The 16,081-nt window shown below is 36.4% G+C and overlaps 1 protein-coding gene across 4 annotated transcripts in view; it reads right to left on the bottom strand.

Moving 5' to 3' along the window:
* Window positions 1–16,081, bottom strand: part of LOC145671337 (bifunctional 3'-5' exonuclease/ATP-dependent helicase WRN-like) — a 141,657-nt gene that overhangs the window by 5,770 nt on the left and 119,806 nt on the right. For all 4 annotated transcript variants that reach the window (XM_081740352.1, XM_081740354.1, XM_081740353.1 and 1 more), the window contains exons 18-19: window positions 12,081–12,223; window positions 1,571–1,713 (exon numbers count right to left, since the gene is read on the bottom strand). In XM_081740352.1, coding sequence (XP_081596478.1) covers window positions 1,571–1,713; window positions 12,081–12,223 — 286 coding nt within the window. The remainder of the gene's footprint in view (window positions 1–1,570; window positions 1,714–12,080; window positions 12,224–16,081) is intronic.

Genomic DNA, 16,081 nt, shown 5'->3' with positions numbered 1-16,081 from the left:
CTCTTCCAACGTAAATTTATGAATGGAGTTAAATTCCAATAGATGATCCAATAAAATATTTTTGTAATTGTAAACAATCAGACAATCGTCAACATATCTAAAATACCTTATAAATTTTATTTTCTCTGCTCAAAAATTCTGTTTCGAAATGGTTAACAACCGACGTTAGCCACTAGAGAAGACACAGGGCAATCAACAGCGAGACCATCTTCTTGATGGTAAATTTTCTCTTCGAAAGCACAATAGAACTTTTACAAAGGGAGCATTGAAAACATGCAAATGAAAATATTTTAGTTTAACGTCCTACAATTATGCCCGTTAGACTGAGACAGACGATATTTAAGGCACGTGAATGATGATGGAAGAATTGGTGGAATGAGAATGTGGAAGGAAACAGACACGACATTGTCCACCACAAACTTACTTGGCTGGGGATCCCACGCATCAGAGGTTAGCATTCTACCACTGAGCCACCGTGCCCCCGGAGGCATTCAAGAAGTTACTGATTTCAAATATAGTAAGATTTGAAACTTTCAAGGATCGTAGTCATTGCTGGATACAATAAATAGTAGGATCAATAAGGATGGAGTTAAACATATTAATGATATCAACGAACGTTAATTTAAGATCTGCGTTGACTATTGACTTCATCTCAGGAATGATCTCCACACTGTTTTTAATTACATGTTTAAATTCGGAGGTATTATCAGTAATAAATATGTTAACCATTCAAGTAACTTGTAGATTCGTGAATTTCGGCATGAAATAATGGGGTTTTAAAGGCGCTCCATTTTGTATATATATATATATATATATATATATATATATATATATATATATATATATATCTTTGGTAAAACAAATATAAAAGGTAGAGAAGGCGTATCAGTTTTCAGTGATTTCGCTGTGTTTTAGTCAATGACCTAAGATTCTTCCGGAACTGTATTAACCTTCCTTATGGTATCATCTAGTTGGCTGTTGACTGTGGGAAATGAATCTATTTTGAATGGCAATATGTTCCTGTAATCCTCCTTGTGAATCACTGTAAAAGCATTGTCCTTTTCTGATCTAATGCACCAAGAACTGTTCAAAATCCCTAATGAGTCTGTACAAGCAAATTAGTTTTCTTGTTAAAGTTTTTATTTTGGATCTTGTAGCCTACCAAACGATAGTTTGTGAGGATTTTTTTATTTGTCTGCTAGGTCGGCAATATGGTTTGCTGCTTTCTCTATCGAGGCAATAAATTTGGAACAATTAGTTGTGAATTAGTGAAGGATTACTTATCAAGAATAAAACACGAGTGAAGAGGTGTTGCTGATGAAGACGCCAGAGACGATTGAAATAATTTCAATAATATAACATTCTTCTGGGATACAAGCTTAGTGCTTAATTTTATTTACCAAACTACAAGTTTACAATCATGTGAAGCTATAATTAAAATCACAATAATAATAAGCACATACTGAAATTTCCACGAGAAAGAAATATAGATATGGATATTAGATTTAGTTCCTGACTAAATTACCAACAGAAATCCGATTATAATGTAAACAAATTAATTAATACTTACACAGGACTCTGTGCTTTCTACGAAAGCTAATTTCGAGTCTCCTAATCCAAATCTCCTTACTAAGAGTGCTATGGTAACTTTGATTTGATTCCAGCTGATGTAAGTCGGACAATTTTCCTTTATTGGTGTCAGTCTGCTTATATCTGGAAATGAAATAAATTGTTAAGTCAACGAAATAATAATAATAATAATAATAATAATAATAATAATAATAATAATAATAATAATAATAATAATAATAATAATGTACTGTCAGACGCTTTTTACAGTTTTTTGTTACTATTCATTAATGGCGGCTGAATTTTACATAGTTCTTTTCTTCATTCGGATAGCCACATGTTTAAGGTGCATAATAAATATTCACTGTGTTGTTTTAAAAAATGCTAAATTGTGTACGAACTTACCCCAGACAGATATTTCCTTCATGGCTTTGTCTAAATTTATCGCACATATGAGGTTATTTCGGACCCAAAAATAGGAAAAAAATATTATTCACCATTTTTATTAAAAGTACATTTTTTTAGTTTCGGAAATTCCAATTTTTTTACTACTTTTTAGCGGTTTGAAAACTTAGCTCACAAAATTTCACATAAGAACAAAACGATATAATAAATGTCTGTGTACTATAGTTTATATGTTAACAGTTAGATAGCAACTTTATCAAAAATGGAAACTTCTTGTTTTTCCTTTGGTGGTAGTAGAATCTTGGCAATCCGGTCCTTTGTTACTGTGTCTTCATCCTCGGTATTCGGAAACACAAACATTCTTGTACTTCCGTTGTTCGATCGCAAAAATTTCACAGTCACGTCCCACCAGGTCAAACTACCCACTTTTGTTACTATTGTATCTCGTTCAGGCGGGGCATCTTCTTGCCATGTGTCCCATAAATGTTCGACCTTATACAAAACATAAGGGGGAAGTAGCTTTCCATCACCATTAACACATATCATGAGAGAAATGCTAGTCTTAGAAGAGTATATTACTTTCTCTGGATGTTTTGTGTCCCTCCTCGCAATCACATGTTTCTTTCTAGGGGTCATCACACAAGTTCGTTTCGTCATAATTGATGACATTTTCAGAGGGGACGTTCTCTAATGTGTCTTGTACATTATTGAAGAACTCTCGAACAATTTCTGAGGTGACATCAACACGAGCTCTCTTGAAGTTTTCAGAGATGAACCGACAGAACATTAGCATGTTTCTGCAAAAATGACCTTGTCCATTTAACGCCTGACAGATTCTGCTGAAATAGTTTCTCTGTTCTTCCCAGCTTGTCAAGGTATTCTTTCACAATGTACCGTAAATCAGTTGAAGTGAGAGGGTAAACTCCACTGTGCAGCCTTTAAGACGCCATATATCAACATTTTTTGTTCTTGAGCATCAGGAACAGAAGGGGCTCCAATTGGCTTGGGATTTGTTCGATTTACTTAATTTTCTAGAGTGGATCCTGGTACACCAAAAACTCCGCGGTCCTGCGGTATGTCATGGTGTCAGAAGCAAGGCAGTAGGGACGCGGCACAAGGAATTTCTCAAAGGGGACTTTCTTATATGGATAGACTGACATGCGGAAAATGGATGCAGAAAAGGAACTCCTTATGCCGCGTCCCTACTGCCTTGCTTCTGACGCCATTATGTTATTAAGGCATTACTTTTTCTAAACTGTGTAGACCCGCTTGCTGTTGCACCTTTCCTTTGTCCGCAATGAGGTGTCACACGTCGTTTTGCAGCCATTTGCGACAGCTTGTAACTCGGAAACGACGCCGAATTTAAGAAAATGTCACACAAACGTTTTGCTTGTTTTCGTGTGAGGAATCACCTCCCAAGCGTTGTAAACCTTTCTTTACACCCTGTATATATATATATATATATATATATATATATATATATATATATATATATAGAGAGAGAGAGAGAGAGAGAGAGAGAGAGAGTAACAGCTTGTTGTTTACAATACTTGGGAGGTGATTATTCTAGGCACGAAAACAAGAAAAATGTCTATGTAACACAAAGTAGAATACTGCATCTATCCAGAGTTACGGGCATTCGAAACTGTGAAGAAATGAACGTTCACTTGCAATTATGGCAAAATGATGAGTCATAGAACAGAGAGAGAGATTCCCAGCAATTTTCTGACGCATACATAGACCAAAATAAGCGAAATGTAACATCTTGCTGCAGTGCATACGACATGCTTTCATGGATGTAGCTAGCGTAAGCCGATTCAAGATGGCAGACGAAACATGTTGTGTGGGGTTGCATTCCAACACGCAAGAAGTACACGCGCACAGCAGAACAGCGAGTGATTACACTACATATCAAATAAGAACAGCATTAACGTACACAGGCGTATCAATGTGCATAATGTCTCAGGAAGTGGACACATACATTTCAAACACTGCTACGCAGTAAACGATAAAGCAGATCATTGTAGACGGTGTTGAATCTATCCATCATTCATCTCAATACACAAATGATGCAGACGAAGCAGGTTTTGTCTCGTTCGTTCAAACACGCCTGGCGTGTCGGAAATAAGGCTGCAGCTGCGACAATTTGGGCAATGAAATCTTGGGCAGTTGGAACAGGGATTTCGTACACAAGTTGTTTAATCTCTCCCCATAAAAGAAATCAAGTGGTGTGATGTCAGGCAAGCGAGGTGGCCATAACACAGGTCCATCCCTGCCAATTCGCCGCTTGGGATACGTTTCATTGAGTAAGGCCCTCACATGACGGTCAAAATGCGCTAGGGCACCGTCGTGTTGGAAGCACATTCCCCGCGTAAGTGTCAAGAGCACGTGTTCTAAAAGTTCCGGTAAGACCTCACGGAAATATGTGACGTGCGTGCCATGAAGGCGGTTAGGCAACACGCAAGGCCAATTAGATGGTCCTTTAAAATGCCGCACCATACAGAGATTACAATTCTGTGCTGATGGTCATGCATCAAAAAGGCATATGGATTTTCCACATCCTACACATGACCGTTGTGATTGTTGAACACACCTGTCTTGGTGAATATTGCTTCGTCGGTCCTCAAAATAACAGTTGGAAAGTTCGGAATGACGATAATTTGACAGAAATACCATTGGCAAAAGTCCACACGGCGGGGAAAGTCTTCAGGCAATAGCTCATGTACTTTCTTCAACTTGAATGGGTACATAGTGTCGTCATGAAGGACGCGGCACACATATATGACTGGAGTGTAGTGTCTGGGCTATACCGCGTGTGCTGGATTGAGGACGGGCCAGAATTGCCGCAACAACTTTCTCTTCAAACCTAACAGTTCGCACATCTTGAATTCTTCCAATATCTGTTTGGGGTCTAAGAGATCCTGTTTCTCGAAGTCGAAGATTGAGCCATTCGAAAAAGATGTGCGACGGTACTCGTCGATTAGGGAACCTATCATTATACAAACGCCTTGCCTCTCAGCTATTACCCCTTGCCTCTCCACACATGAAATGCACATCAGCCAGCTCGAATAGTGAGAAATGTGCCATCCTGGCCACAACGTGGTATCACATACAAACAACTACCTCGTTAGTTAACACTAGAGCACTGTCTTCCAGTTGCTGTATTCTTTCAATCACACGTTCCACAACTGCCCACTTTAACTCAGTAACGTAATTCGATGTAACTTGCAATCTACGTATAAACACTGCCTGCAAAGCGAAGCACTACAAGCGTCACACAAAACTAGCTTATTAAGACCTCTAGCGGATTGCTTACTAACCTTCTGTACCTGTGGTGTGCTTCATACAAATAAGAAACAAAGCACTGCTCTTTGTTTTTTCTGTTCGATGCTTATCTACAGGAGACTCCTATGTGGGTTGGTAGAACTACGTCGCCCCTCCCCCTCCTCTCCCGCTCGAAATGTATGTATAACTCGTGTATTGAAAATGGCCTTCCTTCAAGCTGTACATCTTACACTTGATGAAGTTAGCAGACAACATGCATATGTCCCCTTATTCACCCACCAACTGGCTATGAAAGATGACTGTAGGCCGCCCTCATTTATCTAAACGCTCTTTACGACATTGCAGCAACTTTGACGATGCCGGGGTAGGGAAGGGGACAGGGATACAGAAAAGGTGCTACCCTGTCATTGACTGATGAGAAACACTGCGGAAGTCTGGTCAGGGTGGCCGCCGCAAGATATCGAACGCCAGCGTACCGACTGGGAAAATGCTTTTACCCAACTGATAATATTCTTTCTATTGCAATCATCATACCATAAAGTACAAATTTGTAATACCATCACTGCAAATGTGGTTTATTACATGCTCCATGTACGCATGTACTTCTTCCTGCATGTGGGTATGCAACCCCGCACACCATGCTTCGTCCGCCACCTTGAATTGGCTTACGATATCAACATCTATCCCCGATTCCGTACGTATTGCAGCCAAGCCGTACGTTTCGCCTATTTTGGATAATGTATCCTTCAGAAAATTGCTGGGAATTCCTCCCTCCCTTTGGGGAATACCTTCCGCCTCAGTGTACATAAGCAATTACTGCAGCTTTGGATTCTCTGAGTACTGTTTCTTTGTGTGCCGCCTGTCGCCGCAGTTCTATGACTAGTTGCTTAGCCAGAATTCCAAGTGTACGTTCAACGGACTCCCGTAACTCCGTATAGATGCGGTATTCTACTTTGTGTTACATAGACACTTTTCCTTGTTTCCATGTCTAGAATCCCCTCCCAAGTGTTGTAAACAACGAGCTGTCACATCCTTTATATATATATATATATATATAGGGGTAGAGGGGGCGTGTGTGTGTTCGTTTGTCAAAATTAAACACAGAAAATTGAGTTCATCTTATACGCCAGCAAATGCGATATCTTCGATCCCAGGATATGTGGGTATCATACTACTTAGTGTTATAGAGAAGAAACTTCTACACTGGACAAGCTTCTGTAAGGCTTCCAACATTATTAGAAGGAAATAATAGTTCTCAAAATAAAACAAATAGTTTATTTTCGAGGTTATACTTTACAGGCTAAATACAAGTGTTAGATGCATGTGAACGAGCATAAAAGAATTGATGGACTTAAAAATTGGTAAACCACTGTTCATCACAGACTGGGATTGGATCTGAGACCTTTGCATCAGAAGTAAACTCTCTACCATTGATTATTCGCAAAAGTGAATTTACTATCACTGTATTTATATATATATATATATATATATATATATATATATATACTAGCAGCGTTCACCCCGCTTCGCTGCGGTCACCCCGGAACGCAATAAACTTTGTTACTTAGATAATTTTTACTTTTTCGCTTTCAAGTGATATGATAAAAACCATAGAAGATTGCAGTAAATCTTAACATTATATCGCCTGTCATTTATGTTAACCCGCCCCGCTTCGCTGCGGTCATCCCGGTGCTGGCATATTGTAAAAGTGTCTGTAAAAATAAGCAAATCAATTAAAAAATTTTAAACAGAAGATTCAAGCTATTTTCCGCTGTATATCGCCTGTCATTTATGTTAACCCGCCGATCCTCACGGTCATGCGGGTTGCATATAAATACGTTTATTTTTACCTATGATGAACTAATAACAAAGGATTTGTACGTTATGGACACCTGAATGGTCAATTATCTCAAGACACTGGTAATTAAAAATTAAAGTGATATGATAAAAACCATCTAGGGTCCAAATCCTAATAACCCCCCAAAAATGAAAGAAATTGGTTCAGCCGTATTAGCGTGATGAGCGGACAAAATTTTGTACGTTCTCTTTTATATATATATATATATATATATATATATATATATATATATATATATATATATAAAACACTCCACTGATCAGCCAGAACATTATGACCACTTAACCTACCACTGAGTTGAAATGTCAGTTCGTGTTAAATATTATTGGAATATCCAATCTTCTAATATAAATAAAATAAAGAGTTTGTTTGTGTGTCTGTCTGTGTGCGGCCTGGGGAGCAGATGAGTGGACGGAGAGTTACCCAATTTTGGTCACAGGTCCCAGACCAAGACGAAGCGGTTTTTTTTTTTTTTTTTTTTATTCGAACCGGAGCGGGGGGCGTTTACTGGAACATGTAAAAGTAGTAGAAAATGACCGATATTAGTGTCAAATTCATAGTTATCGCGATCGCTGAGATCAATGGTGAAACTTCGATCGCATTACTACGATTCACTCCATTCGGCTGCGGACCGGGGGTCACGGGAGAGGGGGGTAATACCGAGACATATAAAAATAACAAACAAATGATCGATATTAGTGTCAAATCCATAGTTTTCGCAGTCACTGAGATCAATGGTAACACTTCCACTAGAAATGACTTTCAAATTCAGCTACCACTGTATGCGGGCCGGGGGTTACCGAGACGTAAAAGTAATCCAAAATGACCGATATTAGTGTCAAATCCATAAATTTCGTGGTCGCTGAGATGAATGATGAAACTCTCACAGGCGTTGAGTTCCAAATACAGCCCCCATTGGCTGGGGGCCAGGGGTGATTTTTTTTTTTCAAAATTCGAACCAGGGGGTCTCAGAGGCCGTTTATCGGGATATGTAAAAGTAGTAGAAAATGCCCGATATTTTTTTCTTTCGTTGTTCAGTTTGTTTACATAGATATTTTATCTGATCCATGCGAAGAATGGATATTTCAGCTAGTAATAACAAATACTTCATCATGTATTTCCAGGGCGACACATCTCGTTTTTTAGACTTGTCTATAGACCTGAAATTAACATCTGCGGTATCATACACTGAAGAGCAATAGTAAAGTCGATATAATTCGAAAGTGCATACTGTTTCCGTAGATATAAAATCCAATTTTTGAAGACGAATAGAAGTAAGTCACAGTTCTACATCATAATTAAGAACAGTTTATAGAAGTTACAATTATCAGTAAGAACATCATTAAGGATGTGGTCAACAAAGCAAAATATTTAATGAATTCAATAACAATATGTTTGGCTAAAGGAGTTCCAATACTTCTCTAGTTATCTGATATTCTTTACTGAATTAAAAAAGAACAGATCAATGATTTCAGGATTAACAGTTATTGCATGTCGCAGTGGATGTTTGGCCGAAGATGGTATTTTAGACCCCAGGATATGTGGGTGTCACAGTGTACTTAGTGCCATAGGGAACTTCTAGACTAATGATTTGCCGCAATGCTCTGAAATTTTTTGGTGATCAGCTTACTTGTCACAGAGTTTACTGTTTTTTAACAGGCTTTTTTTTTTATCTACAACTTGAAATTACAGACTAACACCTCAAAACCTTTTCTTAAAAGAAACATCATTTGTAGACTTATACAGGGTTCCCACAGAAAAGTAAAGATCCTTTTCCCTGACTCAAATTCTTGTTTTCCCTGACTTGAATTCTTGAATATCAATGGGAAGATATGTGGTAAGTCCTGTCATACACTTTTTTAACGCCTCCTCCATCCCCATAGCCGTCCATCACAATCCTTTAATTACCATTTATGTATTTTTTATATTCAACAATTTAGACAAAATTTAATATTTAAGTATATAACAATATTATATATGTATGATACAATACCACATACCTTGACATTGGAAATTAGTTATTTTTTGGCTTGACAAAACAACAAAATATGCAATCAAGAAAATCCTAACTGACAGCTCTGAGATACATTACAAACATTTTAAACAGAACTTTATTTTACTTTCAGTTTTTCAATTTGTTGTACGAGAGCGTCCTGTTCTTGTTTATAACATAATTCCAATTGTTTCTTCTTTGCTTCTAATTTCTTGACTTCAGCACTTACTTTTCTTTTTTCAGCTTTGACTTTACTTTCCTCTGCACTCTGGATTCGTTTCTGCTGAAGGTATTCATCATAGCGTCTCCGAGCTGAACGAATTGAAAGAAGCATTCTTCGATCAATGGGAACAGATTTTGCACCTCCATAGTACATAATTGCATCATGCACCCACCTCTGTGCAACTAGAGAGTCTTCTATTTGGTTTTCTACAATAAGTGTCTTATTGACTGAGAACCCGCCCTCCACTGAGGCATTGCCGTGAGATAAAATTAAACATATTTTCACAATATGCCACAAATCAGCATACTCTTGTTTCTTGGACAATACCTTTCCAAAGAAGTCATCTAACCTAGTGCTGCAAAATTTTCTCTTCATATTCTCTGAAGTCAACTGCAAGGGATCCTTGGATTTCAGTACAGAAAGACATAAACTGACTCGTTGCTTTCTCAGCTATAGAATCAGATATCCTGCTATGCTCATGCAGAGTTTGTAGAATGCATTTCATCCTAGTCTGAGCAAGTTCTGAATTGTTCTTTTGTAGACTGGGATCCAAAGCTGACAGCACGTACTAGTTTGTACTTCAGAGGGCTCCTTTCCACAATCTTCTTGATTGTGCCCAGCAAAAAAGTTTCGAAAGTCAAGCCTGAAAGATAGTTTATCTTTACCTGATGCTTTCAGTTCTTTCAGTAGTTTTTCTGTCTTAAAACCAATGTCTAACTTTCTTGCTTCCAACAAATTTTCATTGGATGTCAAACCTAATGCAAGAAGCTTCACTGCACTGTCAGCAAGTTTCATACTGCTTTGTTTGACACAACGAGTCATTAGATTCCTTAAAAGACTTAGAAGTTCTGAGTACAGGAAACAAACAAATGGCTTAGGACTCTGGAATTTTCTTAAAATTGGTTCACACTCTGCTGAGACAGTCTTGAAGAAACATAATTTACACTTCATGAAAGCATCACCTGTACCTTCCACAACAATTTAAAATGGTTTACTCTTGATCTCTTTCTTTGTTCGTACAAACTGCTTTGTCATCAAAAACAAGTAAAGCATGTTCCACACACGCTACGTTCTCTACCCATCTTATTGCACAGTGTTTTAAAGGAAACATCTTGCTTCCAGTGGAAGCAGTGTAATCTGCACGACGAGCTGGAGAATCACAAAACAAATAGTATATGTCACGAAGAAAATTGTGCAAGTCCCATCCAGCAGTCTGGATACCATTTTTAATTGAACCATTGATAACATGTAAACCACACACACCAATGTCCTTTTTTTTTTTTTTTTTTTCCATCTGGGAAATCTTCATTCAGTTTTTCTTTCAAGTTCTTCAGGAAGCAATGATTAACATTGGGCTCATCCATTGACACCTGCAACAAGTTGTTTGGTGGGTTGCATGATCCAAGAGAACAATATTGTCATGCTGATTTGCCACCCTATTTGTACTGCAGTCAAAGTATCTCACAATCATATTCATCTGACAACTTGTTATTTCATTAAAGTTTCAAGTTTCATTAAAATCATTCCAACCCTTTAGGAGGAGTTGTGGAGTAGAAAGAGATAAAAGGAATGAAGAGAATTTTCACTCAGTGTAGCACCGGCGTAAGTTTAAATACATGCATCCTTTAAGATATGTAGGCATAGTAGCTTTATGTAAGCGTACACGTTCAACAATAGAGCTAGTATTTTTCAGAACCTGTGCGACTTTAGAACTTATGCTTTCAATAAGGAAAAATTCTGAATGACAAGTCATACTTCGACTTCTACTTTCAAATTATCAATTATTATCCCCTCCCCTTCTCTGTCTCATACACACACATATATATACGCACACATACACACACTACCTCATTCCCTTAGTATGAAATAGCAACACTGTACTATCACTACCATCACTGGGAATGATATATCATTGCCTTTCTCTTTACATGTCCACATTTACATACAGTACTCCATCCTTGCACATTTATGTTCCCTGACTTTCCATGATATTTTACACGAAATGCATAATTTCCATGACTTTCCCTGACATGTTTTCATTTCCCTGACTTTCCATGACTTTCCCTGATTTTCCAGAATGTGGGAACCCTGAATATTGAAAAAGGATACTTAAGTAAATTTCTTTAGCAAAAGGAGATGAAAAGCTAGCAAAGACAATCGCTCCAACACTTGCTTACGTTGCATCATTCATTAGACTTTCAGTATTTTCAATATATTTTTAGTCTAACATTAAAAATCCCAGAATATATAGAAAAGCCCTTGATATTTCCATAAATTTACTAATTCCTTGATTTTTCCAATTTCTCCCAGACTACTAAGACACTCTGAAACTTGTAAAAGGTAATAGTTCCTAACTTTTCCGTTAAAGGCGCATCATAAAGAACTCGAAACAGCACTGAACCATGCTTATTTCACTGATATTACATATCCATATAAACTTTCTAAATACATTTGTAATAATTTAATTAAGTTTTCAGGAAATCGAGAAGTTAGAGCGAAAATTTGTATGAAAATGTAATGTACAGTTTTACGTATCTATACAACATTTCAGAGTCGTTTCTATTTATTAGAGAAGAACTTGAAATAAAAGTCGCAAGATCTGACATTAACAGACACACAAACAGAAAAGAAACCTAACAAAGGCATAGTAAAAAGTATAAATAACATAAACTACTTTATGTGATGAAATACATATGCCATACGAAACTAAACTAACTATATAGAATGTTTAGAAACGCTTTACGTACCTGAGTTGATCGGAGGAGCTCGGATGACATCTGTGATAACTTTCTCAATGTTCTCTGTTACTCCCAATCTCTCTACGTCTACAGGCAAACCAGCTTTTATGGCTTCACATAAATGATTTATTATAGTGTCCGGAGCTAAACGCCTTCAAAGATAAATACATTGGTCTAAGGTATATTTAATAATATCCCACTTTTCAATTTTCACACTAATAGAAAAACAAAATTTTGAAAAGCATCATAATGAAACAAACTTTAACTTGGATTTTTGAGTTTTACTAATTGTACAAACCTTTTCATTAATCTCTAAATTCCTAAAGAATTATATTTATCACATATATTCTTTTGTGTTTACATATATTGCTTTGTGTTCTTTATTTTAAGGTTGGTGTAAACAGACAAGTTTTGCCGATAGATGTCACCAACAGTCTTTGTATCTCTCTCATGTATTTTTTTACCTTTCACAAAAATTTACAATTTCTCTTACAAATTTCAATCTAGAGACTTCAAATTTTTAGAGAAGGAACTTCATAACCTATCGAAGGCAACAATCCGTATCGATTTTTTTAAAAGACTTTTCTTCATTGTTGGAGCAGTTCCACTGTTAAAGGTCTGGATATCCATTTCAACAATCAAGCCATTTCAACAATGAAGAAAATTCGAAATAAAATATCGGCACGGATTGTTGCCTTCGATAGGTTATGAAGTTCCTTCTCTAAAAACTTGAAGTCTCTAGGCTGATATTTGTATGAGAAATCATGGATTTTCGTGAAAGGTTAAAAAGAAAAGAAAAAAAGACTGCAGTGACATCTATCGGCAAAACTTTTCCCTTTAAACCAACCTTAACTCAAATTATTGATTGTAATACTTGTAAAGGTTCTTCTCTTAAAATATCAAGTACTAAGGAAACAGTCTTAATATCTACGACAGTGATTGAATATAATAATCCTCAAGGTGTAAAACTGGCATAAATGAGTTTTATTTTATTTATTTTCAGAATACTTGCGGTTTGTTTATCTTTACTGAATAAGATATCAAATAATACCATGATGCAACTTTACTGATATTCTGGCTAACAAACAACGTAGTTTGTCTTCACAGCCACACACCAGGCCGAAATACTGAGTATAAATAAATTCTAAACAGAGAAGACTGGATTAGGTACAAGGTAAGCTTTTATTTCTTAATAATATGCGCCCTACAGCATCTATTAATAATTATAGAAATATAATAAACTTTATTTTCAGTATTAATGAATGGGGGAAACGACCAATTTTTATAGGTGCAAGTTCAGTGATACATAAAGACTGAAAAAGTGCATGACTGGATTGCGACTCGAATGCGGGATTTTCGGTGTATAGTGCCAACGCGCTAACCACTACACTACCCACTAAGGTCCCTAAACAGCCATACACTCCCAAACTCTTGAAGTCTGTGTTCTTTCGCTCAGATCACATGGTTTGTACCATTTGTACCACAACCTCTTGTTGGGCTTGGACAATCCAGTGTCGATATTCGGAACACTTCTGACGGTTGTATTATCATTATACTAAAGAATGGAGGAAAAAATGAATGGGCAACGTAGTGATTAACGCATCGGTACGGTACTCCGAAGAACCTAGGTTCGAGTCCCAGTCCAATAATGTACATTTTCACTCTTTATATATCATTTATTTACAATATTTTACATCATTATCAAATACAAATTGTTATTTATTTATTTATTTATTTATTTATTTATGGTTACATATAGATCACAACAGGTATATTACCTAATGATAGTGACCTAGTCAGTTTGTATATAGTTACAGCATGCATGAATTCACATACATAATTACAAATACACATTTATAGATATGGCCATTTTAATTAATGAATCTTCAATAGGATTGCACAATAGTTCTTAGAGAACGGTCATTTATGGTAAATATATCAAGTTCAGGGTTATTTTCAGCATAGGAGTTAAAAATATAACACATTCTCCTAATAGGTGACATGTATAGCGTATTTGTTCTAGCAGTAGGTAAATGAAAAGTAATATTTCTAGGACGCGTGCGTTTACATGGAACATGTAATTCTAACTGGGATAGTAAATACTCAGAGTCTATATTATTTTGCAATAATTTCATTAAGAAAATCAAAAGTTGGGCGGTACGTCTGTCTTCGAGAGATGAGATATCGTGCTTACGAAGGAGGTCGGTATATTTTTCGAATTTAGGATATAGTCCGGTTTCTTTATAAGTTAAGTACCTCACAAAACGAGATTGAATCGCTTCAAGACGTGTTTTGTTTTTCTGACTGTTGGGATGCCATATGATTGAAGAGTACTCAAGTTTGGATCTAACGTAACTATTGAACAGGGTTTTAAGAACATTAGTATTTGAAAAGTCAAAGCCAAGTCTGATTACGAAGCCGAGGTTTCTGTAGGCTTCACTAACAATGCGATTGATATGCTTGTTGAAGGAAAAGTTGGAGCTAATAGTGACCCCTAAATCAGTTACAGTGTCCACTCTTTGTACAGGAGTGTTGTTTATACTGTAATTAAATTTGAGATTATTAGTTTTCTTAGTGAATGTAATAACGTTACATTTTTTAATGTTAAGATTAAGTTTGTTCGATATACACCAAGTGTGTAGTGCGCTTAGATCTTCTTGTAGTGCGAGAGCATCGGAGGGCTGGGAAATTCTTCGATAGAGTTTTACATCATCAGCAAATAATAATTTAGTACAATTTGGTAGCACATTTGGGAGATCATTTATAAAGATTAAGAATAATAATGGACCAAGGTTTGAGCCCTGAGGGACCCCTGACGTTACAATGAAACTTGAAGTTGTTATATTTTTATAAATTATATGTTGTCTGCGATGAAAGAGGTATGACATTAGGAATTGTCTCGCTTCAAGAGTGAAGTTGAATGAAATAAGCTTGTTCAATAATATATCATGATCCAGTGTATCAAAAGCTTTACTGAAATCCGTATATATTGCATCAACTTGATTTCTATTGTCAATTTGCTCCGCAATGAAGTGTATGAATTCAGCGAGATTAGTTGTTGTAGATCTCTTCGGCAGAAAACCATGCTGATATGAGGATATTAATGGTCGAATATGATTAAAAATTCTTTGATAAATGATAGATTCAAATATCTTAGCTGGGGCAGATATTAAGGCAATGGGCCGATAATTTTGAACGTCATGGTTGTCGCAGTTGCTTTTTGGTATTGGTAAAATATTCGAAATTTTCCACTTAGATGGGAACAGGGATGACGATAGCGATTTATTAAATATGGTTAGCAGTGGATATTTTAGAATTTCAGCGCATCCTTTTATTACATATGGAGGTACATCGTCCGGGCCAGGGGAGCTTCTAGGCTTGAGATTTTTAATTGCATTTTCTACTTGGGTCAGATGTATGGGGTGAAAATTTAGGTTGTCAATTATTTCAGAAGTTTCTCGATTTGAAGTGTTTTGTATGTCGTAAGCAGGTGATGAGTTGCTGACGATTTTTTGAAAGTGCTGTTTAAAAGCATTTGCAATTTCTAAGTTATCTTTTAAAATATTGTTTTCAAATCGAAGAGTATTATGATCTGATTTTCTAGTTTTGTTTTTTACATACGACCAGAAAGCTTTTGGATTTTCTAGTATATTTTGTTCACAGTCGTGTACATAGTTTTTATAAGCTTCGTTGATTTCTCTATTAAGGCAAGCTCTAATACTACAAAATTTTTCGTGATGATATTCTGAAAAAACTCCTCCACGTTTCCATTTTTTATGGTGGTATTTCTTACTTTCACAAGTTTAATTATATTTCTAGTGAACCATATGGGATAGTTACGAGAATATCTTTTTGATGGAACACATTTATCAAAGATTGAGTATAAAATGTTATAGAATTCTTCTACCGCTAGGTCAACATTAGCACAATCATTCAGTTATTGTTGATAATTTGTGTGTGATTAATAAAATACTGAGGCAAATGGAAAAATTCAGTCAGTAAAATAAGTA

This window comes from Thermobia domestica, chromosome 15 (assembly GCF_964235325.1).
Source record: "Thermobia domestica chromosome 15, izTheDome1.hap1.1, whole genome shotgun sequence".
In the NCBI taxonomy this organism is placed as follows: domain Eukaryota; kingdom Metazoa; phylum Arthropoda; class Insecta; order Zygentoma; family Lepismatidae; genus Thermobia; species Thermobia domestica.
Note: the sequence above shows the minus strand (reverse complement) of the source record. Positions and strands in the feature narration are given on the sequence as shown.